This window comes from Jaculus jaculus, chromosome 4 (genome assembly GCF_020740685.1).
Source record: "Jaculus jaculus isolate mJacJac1 chromosome 4, mJacJac1.mat.Y.cur, whole genome shotgun sequence".
In the NCBI taxonomy this organism is placed as follows: Eukaryota; Metazoa; Chordata; class Mammalia; order Rodentia; family Dipodidae; genus Jaculus; species Jaculus jaculus.
The window spans coordinates 128,913,704-128,930,054 of NC_059105.1; the positions used below are offsets into that span (position 1 = coordinate 128,913,704).

General features: G+C 36.4%; 1 protein-coding gene across 5 annotated transcripts in view; it reads left to right on the plus strand.

Annotated features, from left to right (window-relative positions):
- The window catches only part of Vrk2 (VRK serine/threonine kinase 2), a 129,413-nt gene that overhangs the window by 46,332 nt on the left and 66,730 nt on the right, over positions 1–16,351 (plus strand). For all 5 annotated transcript variants that reach the window (XM_045147088.1, XM_045147087.1, XM_004668970.2 and 2 more), the window contains exons 3-5: positions 5,649–5,698; positions 6,376–6,445; positions 8,012–8,099. In XM_045147088.1, coding sequence (XP_045003023.1) covers positions 5,649–5,698; positions 6,376–6,445; positions 8,012–8,099 — 208 coding nt within the window. The remainder of the gene's footprint in view (positions 1–5,648; positions 5,699–6,375; positions 6,446–8,011; positions 8,100–16,351) is intronic.

The window sequence follows — 16,351 nt, forward strand, 5'->3', positions numbered from 1 at the left end:
TGTGGTTCTGATTTCATTATTTTCTGTTCATATTTTTAAATTATTAAGTTGGCCATTCATATCACTCATTTTTCAGTTTTCTTAAAATAAAAATATTTAATACTATCAATTTCCAAACACAACTTTCATTTATGAACTGATGCTGTAAATATTTAATGAATGCCAGCTAATGCCTAATCTAGTAATTGGGACATTTCTGAATAAAGCAAAAATATTTCTATCCTTATGGGGTTTACATCCTAGCAGAGGAAGACAGTAATCATTTTAAGTGCATTCTAATTAGTTTTGATATATTTTCTGTATTATTCATCCTTACACATTTTCTTGTTTCCATTATAATTTTTTATTTCCCTAGGGAACATTCATTGTGGTCAGAGACCATGGCTTAATAGTATTTATTCTGTATTCATTAAAAGTTGCTTTATATGTGAAAATGGGTCAGTTTAAAAATAGTTTTATGTAGACCTGGAAAGAATGCTTGTTCCTTAAATGTTAGTATTCAATCTCTTCTTGCCCTTGTATGTACATTATGAAATGTGGGTAACATTTTTCACTAATTTTGTTACTTTCTCATCAGGTTTTTATCTGTTAAGATATAAAAATCAATAAATAGTAGATCAGGTTTTTATCTATTCTACTATTTATTGATTTTTATATCTTAAAGCTGTTAAAGATGCCTTTAAGTTTATAATTATTTTATGTTTGTTACATCATTCCTTTTATGATTTGATAGAGCTAACTCATTATCTAATAATGCCTTGGGTCTTTAATTTTGAAAACACATGTTCTAGCCTTCTTTCTATTGTTTTGTTATATTAGTTTATCTCTTATCACTCAATGTAGTTATTGATCATCACAAGATTTTAAGTGTATGTCTTATCAATATTATAGACATCTGTGTTTTTTTCTTGAGCACAACATATTTCTCTATTTATTTAGGACTTTTCATTTTATCCAGAAAATTCTATCAATTTCCAAGTCATAAGACATATTTGTTTATGGAAATTTTTATCTATAAGCATGAATTGTCTTGATGGTTTTGTTCATGATATTTCTTTAATTTAATTTCTAATATATAGAAATGCATTTGACAGTTACTGCTGATATGAATTCTACAATCATGAATTAAGAAAAAAGAAAAATGCATTATTTTACTGATAGTGTGATAGAATGTCTACAGATAATTGAAGTGGTCATTCTGGTCATAGAACCTGTCCAGTACTGAGCACCTAGAGATGCTTGGTCACAAGGTCCTTATTCAGCAGCATGAAAGAACATGAAGAAATCAGAACACCCAGCCCTGCTCAGGAAGCTCCTCATCATTCATTATTAAACTCTGTGGCCCTTTCTAGAAATAGCTTTATAATCAGATGGTAATGTAACATAGTTTTGAAGTTCAGACATCAGAAGGATCAATGAGAATCCTCTCACATAGTAGGAAGGAGAACTTCAGACTTCTCTCCATCAGCTTATTGGCTTTCCAAACCATATTTTTTCCTACAAGTTTACAAAAAGAAATTGTAAGGTGTACTTAGATAATATACACATATACTCATGGTGTACACATATACACACACACGAACACACACACACACACCAACCACTATATCCACACAGGGAGGAGTACCAGTCATTCATCTGGAAGAATGAAATGGAAGGACCAAGAAGCAAAGTTAGTCTGTCTTTATCCCCATCTTTCCATCCTCTCCATCCAACCATAGGAAGAATATTTTCTGTCATATGCAAGGCTTCCCAGACTTCAACAAGCCCATAAGTCACAGAGAGATCTTGTTAAAAGTTGATTGTGATCCATTTTTAGGTGGAGGTAGCTGCAGAAAGATTCCCAGATGATGCTAGTCTTGGGAACATACCCTCAGTGTCAAGGTCACAATAATGTGCATGTCACTACTAGAGTTGGTCAGTGCACAACTGGAAAGACTGCAGCCAGTGTTCCTGTGTGTCATCTATAGTTGGACTGTCTACCTTGTCTGTACCAGCTATAAGTGCCTGTCACTCCTGCCCTTCTGCTGTTATAATCTCTAGCACTATGATTCATTCTACCCTGACCTCCTAATCCTTGGGCCCAGGTTTTCATTTCATTTCTTCATCCCCTAGGGAAGCACTACACTTCGTGCTAGTTTTAGACAATCTATCTCAAATTAACCATGACACCTAGACAATTCACCAAACTGAGTGGAGAGGTGTCCTCATCTTTTAAATATATAGTTACACATGTGTGTGTTTATCCACCAGAACTACAGAAAGGGCATCTAGTATCAAGTGTGCCAGTATTGTCCCTTAGCTAAGATGGTATGTGATCAACTGCAGCTTTTCAGTTATTGGGTGTATTCACCTTAAGTAAGCAAATATGTGGCTAAACATTGATTTCTTCTTATATTTTAGTGTATTTAATTATGTCTTGTGTTTTCTATTTACTTTATATCTTGTTTTAACTCTTCTTTTCCTACTTCTGTTACCTTTTCAGGCATTTTTTTTCCCTTGTGTGAATGAAGTAAATATTGCTCCTATGGACCAAGGTTGGAACAGTGCCATTTTCCTCAGCCTTGGTTGCCACATTAATGAAACAAGTTTCTTATACAGTAGGAAGACATGTTTTCTCACTCATTCTTCCACATTAATACTGGACTCTGTATCAACTCTGTCTTCAGTTTTCTTCTTCCTAAACTTGGTAACAGAAGCTGACAGCATAATTTTCTAAAATGTAAATATAAATGTTTAGAAGACAGTGTGATAGATGATCATATTCATTTAATAAACAGTAATACTTGCTTTCTTACTGTGGCCTATGACTTCTGCAGCCACAGGCTTTTGTTGCAGCTTATATTACCAGACATTAGTTCCCTTCTGTAGCTTGAACCTTAAATCTAATCAAAAGCAGTTGGTTGCATCCAAGGTCACACACTGTTGAGCCAACAGCCACATCATGCCTGGCGTGTTGACAGTATAGTTCATACTGTCTGTACCAGAACAGGACTGTTGGTAGCAGTTTTCCCCCAGCAACATTCATAGCACCTTCTAACACTGTGAAAGCCAGCCAGTAAGGAGTTACCATGCTCTTCACCCAAAGTGCAGTGTCTTCTACAGCACTGTTACTTCTATCATGCATCCAGCAGTTGTGCCAATAACCTTCCTCTTTTATAGAACCTCATGGGTTTCTCTAGCCTAAGCTCATAGGGGGCAGCCCACCCTGGCATGGGATTTTTATTCATCAAACTTAGGGCTTTTGGTAGTGTCTTTTCCTACCTTTACAGGATGCCTTTTTGACAGCTTTCTGCTATTTTGACTATTCTTCCAGATGTGTTTCTAAATCTGTAAGAAACTCAATGTTAGCCTTATTCCATCTATGTAATGAAGCCATTTTACAAAGGGTGTCAGGTTCTCTCAAGGCTCTCTGCTACCCATTCTCAGCAAGTACCAGTTGCTCTTGGGACTCAGTTCTAGGGGTACACTTAAGAAAGCAACTATAGAGATAGCTCAATGGGCAAAGTGCTTGACACAAGAAAAACTGAGCTTGGATCTCTAGTACGCGTGCAATTTCTGGTGCATGCATGTAATCACAGCACTGGGAAAAGGTGACAGGATACCCAAGGTTTCCTGGCTAGCTAGTCTGGCCAGATTGGTGTACTCTTGGTTCAGTGAGAGAGACTTTTTCCTCAAAAAAGAAAAAAAAAATTGAAGAATGGTTGAGGAATATACAGAAGTAAATCGTTGGCCTCCACACATATGTACATACACTTGTATGTTCATATGTGTGCCCCCATACATGCATGCATGTGCACACGTGTGCAAACACACTTGTGCACAAACAATAAAGTGAGCAAGGTCTAATACAGCTGTCTTGGTTGTTTCCTTAAAAATGCAATATTGCAGTTGGGTTTGGTGGCGCATGCCTTTAATCCCAGCACTTGGGAGGTAGAGGTAGGAGGATTGCTGAGAGTTTGAGGCCTCCCTGAGACTACACAATTAATTCCAGGTCAGCATAGACCAGAGTGAGACCCTACCTTGAAAAACCAAAGAAACAAAATTGGGTATGGTTGTGGGGATGGAGGTACCACCTTATTCAGCTCTCTCTAATCCATTGTCATTCTCTATGAGCTGCTCCACTTTCTCATACTCACATGGTAGACTCCATTTCGTGAAGACATGCTTCCCCACACTATGAAGAAGATGGGCTCTATGATTTTTTTTTCCATCAAGGACTGTTCATCCTCAGACAGCTTAGCCTTAGTTATATGTCTTTTCATCCATAGCAGAGAGCATACAAGTGCTACTACACCAAGGAGATACACCTCCACATACCACATGGGGAAAGGTTGCCCAATCAGTTATTTCCCACATGGACACTCCACCCTCAGATCAGCAGCAGTTATGTGTCTGTGTCTTATAACCCATTGCAGAGGATATACAACTCCTCCTCCCTAACTTACCTTTGGCTCTGTTTATCCATGTTCTAACCCTGTTTGTTTTGTGGCTTCCTGGGAGACCAATGACAGATTAAAAGAAAGATTCTACCCAAGTTTAGCTTGTTGAACTAGTAAGTTTGTTTATTGGGTTATTCCCAGACTAGGTGAGGATTACTTACTGGCTTATGGGTGACTTAAAGGCAGTAGAAACTCACTCCAAAATGGGTATGAAAGGTTCATCTCTCGAGCTCCCTGACTGAATTGTAGGCAGCTCCACTGAAGAATCTCCTTTCTATCAATATTGTTTAGTTATTATATATACCACAGGGGAAAAGGAGTTTGTGAATCTTGTAACTTTTGGAGCTCCCTAAGTCTTGTCAGTTTTGTAATCTTCCCCACCCTAGTAACTTCACTAGCCTTCTGAGACTTAAGAGCCTCCCTTCTTCTTCCTTCTTTTTCGTCCTCATTTCAGTAGGAATTCTTTTATTTCACAGGAAATTAGCACAACACCTGGGTGTTTTTGTTTCCAGAATTTTGTCAAGTAGAAATTGTTTCTGAACTGGGCATGGTGTTACCCCAGCTCTGTGGAATCATAGGCAAGAGAACCTTGAATTAGAGGCCAACCTGTGCTACACAGTAAGATCCTGCCTCAAAAAAGAAAATATATAGTTTTATACATTCTAAAATGAATCAACTTTCATTTATGAACTATTATAGTTTTGGTAAAATTGAATCAATAGATTTTTTTTACTATATATCATATGCTGTGTTTAATGCCATGTATCTAGAAAATCTTTTCCCATATACTCTAAATTATGTGAGTAATATCATGTGTTGGTATCCTGTGTTTTTGAATATAGTACATGGTAAGGAGTGTGAGCTGCTGTGTCAGAAGGATTTGAGGTTTTGTTTGTTCGTTTTTTTTCTAGATAGGGTCTTGCTCTAGTCCAGGCTGACCTGGAACTCACTATGTAGCTTCAAACTCACAGCAATCCTCTTACTTCTGCCACCATGCCAGTGTAGATTTGAGTTTTTGGCAATCTGTTTTTTCTTAGCAAATTGTTCAACATCTCCAACCCACTGCAGCATGTTTTGGGAAGTATAGATAGTATCTTGTATCATGAGGCTGTTGGGGAAGGTATACTTAGGTAATTTATATCTGGATTCTTACTACTGTCTATATCACAAGTGTGCTTTTTTCCCTGTTTTTTTTTTTTTCTGTAGCTTTCCCCATAAATAAAACAAACAAAGATGCAAGCCATGTAATAAAAGTGGTAAGTGTTGCTCATATGTTTATATTTCACATACTTCTGACCTTTGCCCTTTTCATTTTAATTTTATAAAAATATTTCTCCCCTAAATTTTTATGACTGTTCCTATTATAGTAAGCATAATGTTATGACACAGTTCCACATTACTAAAATGTTAAAACTAGAGAACCATTGATGTGTATTGTTTTCAGGCATCATATAGCAATCTGTTTTCTCACCTTCCTCCCCCACCCCCTTTTAGGAGTTAAGGTCTTAAAGTGAGGCATAAGATTATCTTGCTGTTTGTGTCCCTTGTGCCTAATACAATAAGTACAATGTGATAGCCAGTAAAGGGATCATGTGTCAGTGAACCTGGACAATAGTTTCCAGTTTGCCTGCACTAATGAACATGTTGCTATCCAGTGAATATCTGTATAGTTATCTCTATAGTTCCTAGTGCTTTTAATAAGTGCTTTCCATTAGACTGCTTTCATGTGTGAAGCTCAATTGGGATATTGGTACAATATGTTGTTTAAAGATGAGACTTTTAAAGTTTATTTAGTGTTTTCTGAGATTTTTACTAGAAACTGGGTATTTGTGCTTTATGAAGAAAAATTAGATAACTATTATATCACATGTATATATAGTTCCATCTTTGGGTTATTTTTTCTATTTAAATTAATGATTGTTTTCTTTCTTAGGAATACCAGGAAAATGGTCCATTATTTTCAGAGCTTAAATTTTATCAGAGAGCTGCAAAAAAAGACTATAGTAAGTAAAATTAGAAAAGCAAGCTACTTACTTTTATGTGCTTACTAAAGTGAGTGTTAATATTTTGGTCTTTTTTGGCCTTCTGAAAAATTCTTGTCCATGAGAAATTTTACTGTAAAGTGATATAGTTAACTGTTATATATAAAAGTAAGACAGATGCTATACATATTTTGGTATGGCATGCATAATGGGTTATATATTTTAAGTCAAAGTAGTTCCTTCCATACATAACATATTGAATGTTGAATTATTAAAACCTCTCTAAGTACAAAAGATAATAAAATGAAATTAATTCTTCTACAAAGATGTATTTGGATGGGAAGTATATAATGGAAAGAAATTAAAAGAGTAGTATGTCTACAAATAAATACATACTAGTGAATATTGACTATATATAAATATGATTAAATGTTAAGGAATTTACCAAAATATTAGAAAGTTAAATGTTGGGGAATTATTTGGAGGCGGATATTGTATGTAAGAACTACCAGTAGGAGGATTTGACTATGACATAATTATGAACAGAGATGAAGGAGAATAAAGCAGTTAAGTGCTGTATTATGTAGATGGGCTGAGTGAAACATTGGAAGTTGGTAAGAGTAATAATGACTAATGTAGTTGAGGTCCTGTACATCATGTTTAGGGAAAACAATGATGGATCTGGCCTGAATAATTCAATTAACTTTGTTTTCCTTAATAAAGCTTCTTAAACATTAAGACTATAGTTGTCACTAACTGCTTCAACTGTGTCAGAGTGACAAATAGAATCCATTAGATTTGATTGTTTATCAGTCCTGCTGTCTAAAACATGAACACACATGGTAGAAAATAATGACTAATCCACCCAATTGTTTAACTGGATTAAACCATTCAATTATGATGTTTTTGTAAACAAAGTTTAATCAAAACAATTTCTTTATAGTTGTTGAAGAGTAAGGTGATTTTTCTACTCATTTTTTAGACTACTGAGGTTTTAGATTTTGATATACAGATAATAAAGGGAAAAAACTATGTCTGTTCTGATCCATTGTAGTTACAGTAGAACATGCTGTTTACAAATTTTGCTGGCATAAGATGGAATGATTTCTCTTATGATTAGAAAATGTTGTGTGACATGTACTTTAGAAAAGACTATGATTTTTTGCTGGCATGGATTTTATTTTAAAACACATTTTTCTTTTAATTATAGTGATGAAAAATAGCATTTGAAGCCACTATGTAGGAATAATGATGGAAAATATATTTTCTACGAAGACTTAATTACTATCTTTGGTTACTTAATTAAATCTTACCATCTATATAAAGGTAAAAAATAATACCTTTCAGCTGGGCATGGTGGCGTGCGTCTTAATCCCAGCACTCAGGAGGCAGGGGTAGGAGGATGACTGTGAGTTCGAGGCCACTCTGAGAGTACAGAGTGAATTCCAGGTCAGCCTGGGCTAGAATGAGACCCTACTTCGAAAAACAAAAAACAAACAAACAAAAAAAACTAAACAAAACAAAAAACACCCCAAAACCTTTCTAAATAATGTAAAACATGTTTTTTTGTTAAATTTGTCTTTGCAGTCAAAAAGTGGATAGAACAGAAACAACTTGATTATTTAGGAATTCCTATGTTTTACGGGTTTGGCTTGACTGACTTCAAAGGAAGAAGGTAAGTAAAAAAAATAGGGAAATGACTCAGCAGGTAAAGGGACTTGTTTGCAAATCATGCCAACCCCAGTTCAATTCCCAAGTTGCCTACTTAAGCTAAACTCAAAAACTGACAAAGTGCAAATAAAAATTTAAAAATAGAAACAAATTTGAAAAAATGAATTTTAGTCAAATATTACATTCTTTGATCAATTAATACTATATAACTGTTCGATTTATTCAATACTTTTGCCAAGTAACAAGTTACCCAAAACATAGCATCTGTGGGCCTAGAATCCACAAGTGGTTTGTCCACATGGTTCTATCTCAGAGTCTTAAAGAGAATGTAGTTAGCTATTTGCCATGCTGCAGCCATCCCAAGGTCCTATCAGGGAGGAAATGTTCTCAAGGTCACTCACATTGCTATTAGCAAGCCTAATATCTCTTAGACTTTTTTAGGTGCTGTATTTCTGCAGAAGTGACCTGAGCACTATAAAGAAAGGGTAGTTGGCTTTACCCAGAACAAATAATTAAAGAGAGTATGTGCACAAAAGAATATATCCAAGCTGAAAATCATGATATTTCCTAAAACCTAATCTGGGGACTGAGTGGGCTAATGATTCATGGTGCATCTGTAACAAGTATACACATCTTAAAGGAAACAGAACTAAGTATAACAGCTAACTTACAAGAATCTAAATAAGACGTGATTCACAAAAGGATAGAATACAGGTGGCCTAGTGAAGGAGAAGAGTCAGAATAAGAAAACAATAGACTATAAGGGAGAAGAATTTCAGCAATTCACAATCAGAAGTGACAATATATGAAAAGTAAAGAGAAGAATCAGCCAGGCCAAACTGGTCTCTGCCCATACAGCTCCCTGGCAGGTAGAGGGGAAACAAGTCTTACCCAAAAGAGAAGCTAGGTACCCCTGGTAAAAAGTGGAAAGAGATGGGCATTTCTACCCTCAGGACAAACCCTCACAAGCCTCCAACCCAAGTGAGTGTTTTGTTGAGATAGAGATTCCCCTGATGGAAATCCACATAGAGGGAATCACATTTTGTAACTGTATGATTCACAGGGCATTAGCTGGGTACCATCTTAAAATAATACCTAAAATTGAGCTACTCTAGGAGCCTAGGAACAAGGAGCAGCCATAAGTCATAGGCCCGATGTTAGTCTGCCACAGCCCAAGGGTAAAACACAGCCTAGGTCTTGTGGTGAATAGCAGTGCTACCAAACGATACAGTGGTAGGAGGCATGGCTTAGGCACTGAAGGGTATAGAAGAAGGAGCAGGTTTTCTCAGCTGAGAATAACCCTGGAGTCTTATAATTAGAGCCTGAGCATAGCAAGTGGGGCCACCTAACTGTCATGCACTGTTCTAGAGACTAAGACTCAGAGCAAACAACCACAGCAGCATCTTTTCAGCAGTGATGGATACTCAGGTGGTCTTGAAGGCATGAAGAGATGATCTGCCTGTACAGATATCAGTGCTGCGATTAGTACTCAGGAGGTCCTGAAGGCATGAAGGTAGAACCTCCACCTTTACAGATCCCAGTGTTGGTGTTGCTTATCATAACTCAATGCTCCTTGGGGATATCTGCCAGCTGGACATCAGCCACACCAAGGAGTCTGACCCAAGCAGTCCGAGGAGGGTGAGAGAACCTGTGTAGACACATACTGTTGAGCTAAGTGTTACCTGTAGAGACTCTTTAAGTGTGCAAACAAGGGATGCTACTGGAGTGAAGGTGACCCTGGCTGAATTCAGACACATGCAAAGCATAGGCTCAATATTACTATAAAACATAGAGAAACTGGGTACACAGGTTCCATGGCCTCTATGCTAATTATATAATTGGCATTCTCAATGTTTCTATACTTTTAGTAGTGTTTTTACTTCATTGTATTTCAAATTATATTGTTATTTTTTATTCTTCATACATTCATCTAGTTTTGTCTACACATTTTGTTCACTATTGATCATTTTGTATATTTAAATCTTTTTTCTGCCTTGCTCTTCTTTTCTTTCAATATGTATGTATGTATGTATATATGTTTGTTTGTTTAGCAGTATTTTGACTTTACTTATTGGTTCAAAAATAACAATTGTTATGTTATTTTCCTTCTTTCTTTTATCTAATTTTGTTTATGAATTTTCTTGTTACTAGGAAATGCTTGCTTTTTGCTTTTCTTTCTTTCTAATCTTTGGTTCTTTTTTGTTATCCTCCATAAAATTCTGTCCTATGTCTTTCTTTTTCCTTTCATTTATTTATTTTTTTCTCTTTTCCTTTTGCCAAGTCCTTTTTTAAAATCTGATTTATTATTTCTAAGTTTCCTCTAAATAATTATTATATCAATAGCACATTATACATTAGTCTTGACTTTTTTTTAAATTATTTATTTATTTATTTGAGAGTGACAGACACAGAGAGAAAGACAGATAGAGGGAGAGAGAGAGAATGGGCACGCCAGGGCTTCCAGCTTCTGCAAACGAACTCCAGACGCGTGCGCCCCTTGTGCATCTGGCTAACGTGGGACCTGGGGAACCGAGCCTCAAACCGGGGTCCTTAGGCTTCACAGGCAAGTGCTTAACCGCTAAGCCATCTCTCCAGCCCTAGTCTTGACTTTTTCTGCTTTATGTTCATTGGCAATGCATTAGCTAGCTTTAATTGTTTTAGTATGTTTTGATATCTTTTACTGTTTGATGTTATAGCTATAATAACAGTTTGTTTACTGTCTGTGTGGTACTTGGGGTAGAGTCTTGAAGGGCAGACTACTCTGCTCAGCAAGAAAATGTCCAAGTCAAACCAATAAGGATATCCAAACTAACAGATTATGAAATTTTACACACAAATACAAGAAAAAGCAATGCCACATGACTCCTTTTAAAGATTGCTAAGTCCTCAAATACTGAATTCACACACAGTGACATAGATAAAATCTGACATGAACATTTCAGAAGTGTGTGAATAACAATGTTCAGTGACATCAAAGGGGATACAAACAGGCAAATGAATTCAATCCAGGACCCAAATAAAAAAGCCAGGAAGATAAAGGAAACTCAAAAAAAAGAAAGAAAGAAAGAAAAGAAAAGAAAAGAAAAGAAAAGAAAAGAAAAGAAAAGAAAAGAAAAGAAAAGAAATCAACAATATGGATGGTATGGATGAAATAGCAGCATGAAAGAAAATTTCAGTAAGGAAATTGAGATTTTGAAAAAAAAAAAAAAACACCACCACCAAAAACAAAAGCAAAATCAAACAACAACAACAAAAAAAAATGGTGAAATCAACTAAACACAGTAAAAGCGTCACCAGTAGACTGAACCAATCACAAGAAAGAATATCAGAGATGGCTCATGAGTAAAGGTGCTGCTGAATTTAAGCATTAATAATGAAAAAAGAATCAGCATAACTTCAGCATTACTCTGGGATACAATCAAGACCAAACAAAAGAATACACAGGGTAAAAGCAGTATATGAGTTATGAACCAAAAGCATAAGTAGTCTTTTGAATGAGATTATAAAAGAACTGGCTCTGAGACAAATGAAAAAAAAAAAAAAGTACATCAAAACAGGATGCATTTACAGCACTAATTAAGCATGACCAGATAAAAACCACACCAGGGCATATTATACTCAAGATGTCAAAAATATAGAGCAAAGAAATCATATTCAAAACTGTAAGGGGGAAAAATGCAAACTCACCTACAAATGCACACACATTAGAATAGTGTCAGATCTCTTGTTAGCAGACCTAAAACGTATTAAAGCATGAATTACATTTTTTCAGGCCCCAAAAGTAAAACCGTCAGCTGCTATGACAAAAAACTTTTCAATTTAACAAAGACAATTCAGGACCATAGTCTAAGACAATTCATGACTACCAGGTTAGCACTGCAGAAGATACTTAGTGGACAGTATACATAGAGGAAGAAAAACAGTCTTATATACAAGATCATAAGAAAGAATAAATTTTATGTTAGGAGTAGGTATGCAAAGGAGAGTGATGAAGAAATTCATTTTATTCAATAAAATAAAACTAAGCAAAAACAAAGACTCAAATTAATAAAGTTAGAACTTTAAAAAGTATGATAAAAGAGATTCCAATGAAACCCAGAGGATCATTAGAGACTATTTAAAAACATGTTCTAGAAAACCATTTGTAGGAATGGATAGACTAGACATGTATAGCCTATCAACTAAACCAAGAGAATAGAAACAACTTTAATAGATTAATAACAAGTGATGAGATTGAAGTAGTAGTAGAAAATCTCCCAATAAAGAATAGCCCAGGATTGGATGGATTCATAGCTAGATTGTATAAAACATTTAAAGAAGAGCTTACACCATGTTACTGAAACTGTTTCATAAGATACAAAAGTAAGTGACCCTACAAAACTCATCCTTTGAAGCCAGTTTACTCTGAAACTAAAACTGGATAAGGACACAATACAAAAGAAAATGTAGCTATATATCTCCAATTAACATGGATACAAAAATCTTCTTTTTTTTTTCTTTTCTTTTTTTTTTTTTTCGTGGTAGGCTCTGACTCTAGCTCAGATTGACCTGGAATTCCCTATGTCGTCTCAGGGTGACCTCAAACTCATAGCGATGGTCCTACCTCTGAGACTAAAGGCATGCACCATCATGTCTGGATGCATGCAAAGATCTTTAATTAAATTCTTACAGACTGAATTCAAGAGCACATTAAGGTTATACACTATGACAAAGTTGGATTCATTCCAGTAATACAAATATTGTGCAACATAGACTGCTGAATGTCCCCAAATAGACTTAGGGGGTATGGAGGTATGGCTATAGCAAATAGTACTGAGAATGCTTCTCATTCATAGGTGGGAGAATGAAGGTAGATTCATCTCTGTCACCATGCACAAAAAATCAATTCAACATGCATCAGGACCTCATTCAAGATATAGACATAATTAAGACATTTTTGAAAAGGTCTCCTGAAACATAGGGAATTTTCCTAGGAATTGGCCAATGTGATTACGTGAAATAAAAAAATCTTCTCTATAGCAAAGGAGAAAAGATAGTCTCCCTACAAATGGGAAAATATGTTTTCCAGCTATATGTCAAAGAACTAATATCTAGAATATGTAAAAACTATAAAAATTAAACACCAGAAAACTCCCAAACCATCTATCTTCTTTCTAATTGGGTTAATGTGTTAAATAAATAGTTCACTACTGGAGAGATAAAAATGGCAAATAAGTCATTGAAAAATGTTCAACATCCTTGGTCATCAGTGAAATACAAATTAAAACTGTTTTGAGAGCCTGTCTTAGCACTGTCAGAATGGCTGATGCCATGCAAAGTAATGACAAAGCTGGTGGGCATGTTGGAAAAGACGAACCCTTGTAGCTTTTTGGTAGGAATATAAATGGGTGCAGCTCTCTGGAAATCAGTATGGATGTTTCTCAACAAATCAAAGAACTACCATATGATTCAGATCCTGAATATGTAGCTTGGTGACTTATTAGCACATCATAAAAGTACCTGTGTATCCATGTTTATAACTATTCATTTTAGCTAGGAAATGTATCCAGCTGCGATGTCCATCAACAGATGACTGGATAAAGAAAATGTGGTGCATATACACTGGCATTTTATTTAGCCATAAAAAATGAAATCATGACATTTGTAGGGAAGTGGCGATCATTGTTTTAAGCAAATAAGTCAAATTCAGACAAAAACCATATTTTCTCTCATAGTTAGAACATAAAATTAAACTAATTGTGTTTTGTGTGTGTGTGTATGTGTGTGTGTATGAGTGTAGGTCATGAAAGAGGTAATAGGACCATGAGAGAGAAGAAGAGGTCATGAGAAGGTAGAGAGAAAAAGATACAGTAATGTGAGGGTGTGTGCACACACATGCATGCATGTGCATAGGTCATGATAAAGTAAAGGGACCGTGGGAGGAAAGAAGTGATCTGGAGAAGGTAATAGCCTACAGGTGATATGGAAGCATATTGTCTTGAGGGTGGAAGGGCTGTAAGAGGTCTGCAGGGGTTACTAGAGAGCAATGGGAAAGGTAGATGAATTAGAACAAAGTATAATGACACATAAGAAAATGCCCTAAGAGGTGTTGGAGGAGGTTTAAAAGAAAGTCAAAGTAAAAGATGGACAGGTTAGAAAGAAGAAGGGGTTCTTTGCAAGGAGATAGAGGAGGAAGGGACAAACCTAGGTAAATGAGAGTAGATTATGAGAAAATTGGATTATGTTCATGTATGAAAATTGTCAATAAAAAGTAAAATATTAAGGGCTGGAGAGATGGCTTAGCAGTTATGGCCCTTGCCTGCGAAGCCAAGGCACCCAGATTCAATTTTCCCTTCACCCACATAAGCCAGATGCACAAAGGGTTGCATGCGTCTGGAGGCCCTGGTGTGTCCATTCTCTCTCTCTCTCCCTGCCTATTTCTCCTTCAAATAAGTAAATAAAAATAAAAATATTTTAAAAAACAATTTTAGCCGGGCGTGGTGGTGCATGCCTTTAATCCCAGCACTCAGGAGGCAGAGATAGGAGGATTGCCATGAGTTCTAGGCCACCCTGAGACTCCATAGTGAATTCCAGGTCAGCTTGGGCTAGAGTGAGACCCTACCTCAAAAAATCAAAAAAAAATTTTTTTAAAACTAAAATATTAAAGAAAATCAAATTGATAAAGAAAATGTACATGGTAAGACTATATATATTTTTAAATTTTTTATTAATTTTATATTTGAGAGCAACAGACATAGAGAGAAAGAGGCAGATAGAGAGAATGGGCGCGCCAGGGCCTCCAGCCACTACAAACGAACTCCAGACGCGTGCACCCCCTTGTGCATCTGGCTAACGTGGGTCCTGGGGAATTGAGCCTCAAACCGTGGTCCTTAGGCTTCACAGGCAAGTGCTTAACCGCTGAGCCATCTCTCCAGCCCTATATTTTTTATAACAAAAGCCAAAAAATGATTTTTGTATATTTCCAAAATGATACACAATAGGGGCTAATGTACAAATGTAATGAAGAGAAGAAAAAAAAGGAATGTGCCCAAAGGAAAAGCGAGTATAGTTAAGGAAAAAGGCATGTGTTGCTTGGTAGAGCCTTGCTGTGCAGGTGTCATAACTGAGTCTAGATCCCCAATCCCCAGCACCCATGTAATTGCCAAGTATGGGAGTGTATGCCTGTAATCCAAGTGCTAATGAGGCAGAGACCTGCACATCCACTGGTAAACTGGCTAGCTACATTAGCCCAGTTGGACAGCTCTGGGTCCTGTAAGAGGCCTGTTTCAATAAGTAAGATGGAGAGCAATGGAAAAGACACCCTGGCTTCTACAGGCATGTGCACACACAGACATGTGCACCCACACACATTCAGAGAAGCATATGTACATGCATGCACAACAAACAAACACAAAAGACATCTATAAATGTATAGAGAATATAATTCTATAAGATCAATAAAAGAATAGTAACATTTTGAGATGAACAAAAATTGTTTAGGCTATATGACAATAAGGTAATTGTGACTAATTTTCTTTTTCTTTTTTGGCAGTGTCCTATTGTTTTATTTTTTATTTTTCTCATATTTTTTACTAGTTTTGTCCTCAGTAAATACCGTCAAGTTGGTACCATTATTAGCCTTCCTTCTGTCCTTCCCCCTCCACAAGAACCCTTCTTGTTGGTGTACATGGGTCGTGCATTGTGGGGTTAGTCATCAGTTATGGGTAGGTGGAAATGTCTGTGTATCATGACCCAATGTGTAGCTCTAACATTTTTCCATCCCCTCTTCTGCAAATTTCCCTGGGCCATGTTGAGTTCACTTTAGGTCTGCTTCAATGATGAAGTCTTGGGAGCCTCTGTGTCTCAGGATATCTGGTTTGGTAGGAGTTAATTGTTCTCTGTGTCTATCTCCTTCACCCTTGTGTGGGTACCAGGTTCATGAAGAAAACAGCACTCTTGCTTGTTTCCCCAATTATTCTTAGTTTCAGCTGGGACCCTTTTTGAGGTATAATGGGGTGGTTCTCTCCTTAGGATTTGCATGCATCTGAAAAAGAGAAGCAGATTCCTGGACAGAGAGTAAAGTTAGCACAAGATAAATGGGATAACCATTATTTTTTTAGAGAGAATTTAATAGGTGTAGGCCCTCTTCTAGCCCATGATTGGTGGAGCTTGATAATGGAGAGTGGGCTCATTTTTGGATATGGTTCTGAATTGTTCCCCAGCTCCAGCTATGGGTTCCATTTCACTGAACAGATCAGTTAGCCAAATCAAGAGCAG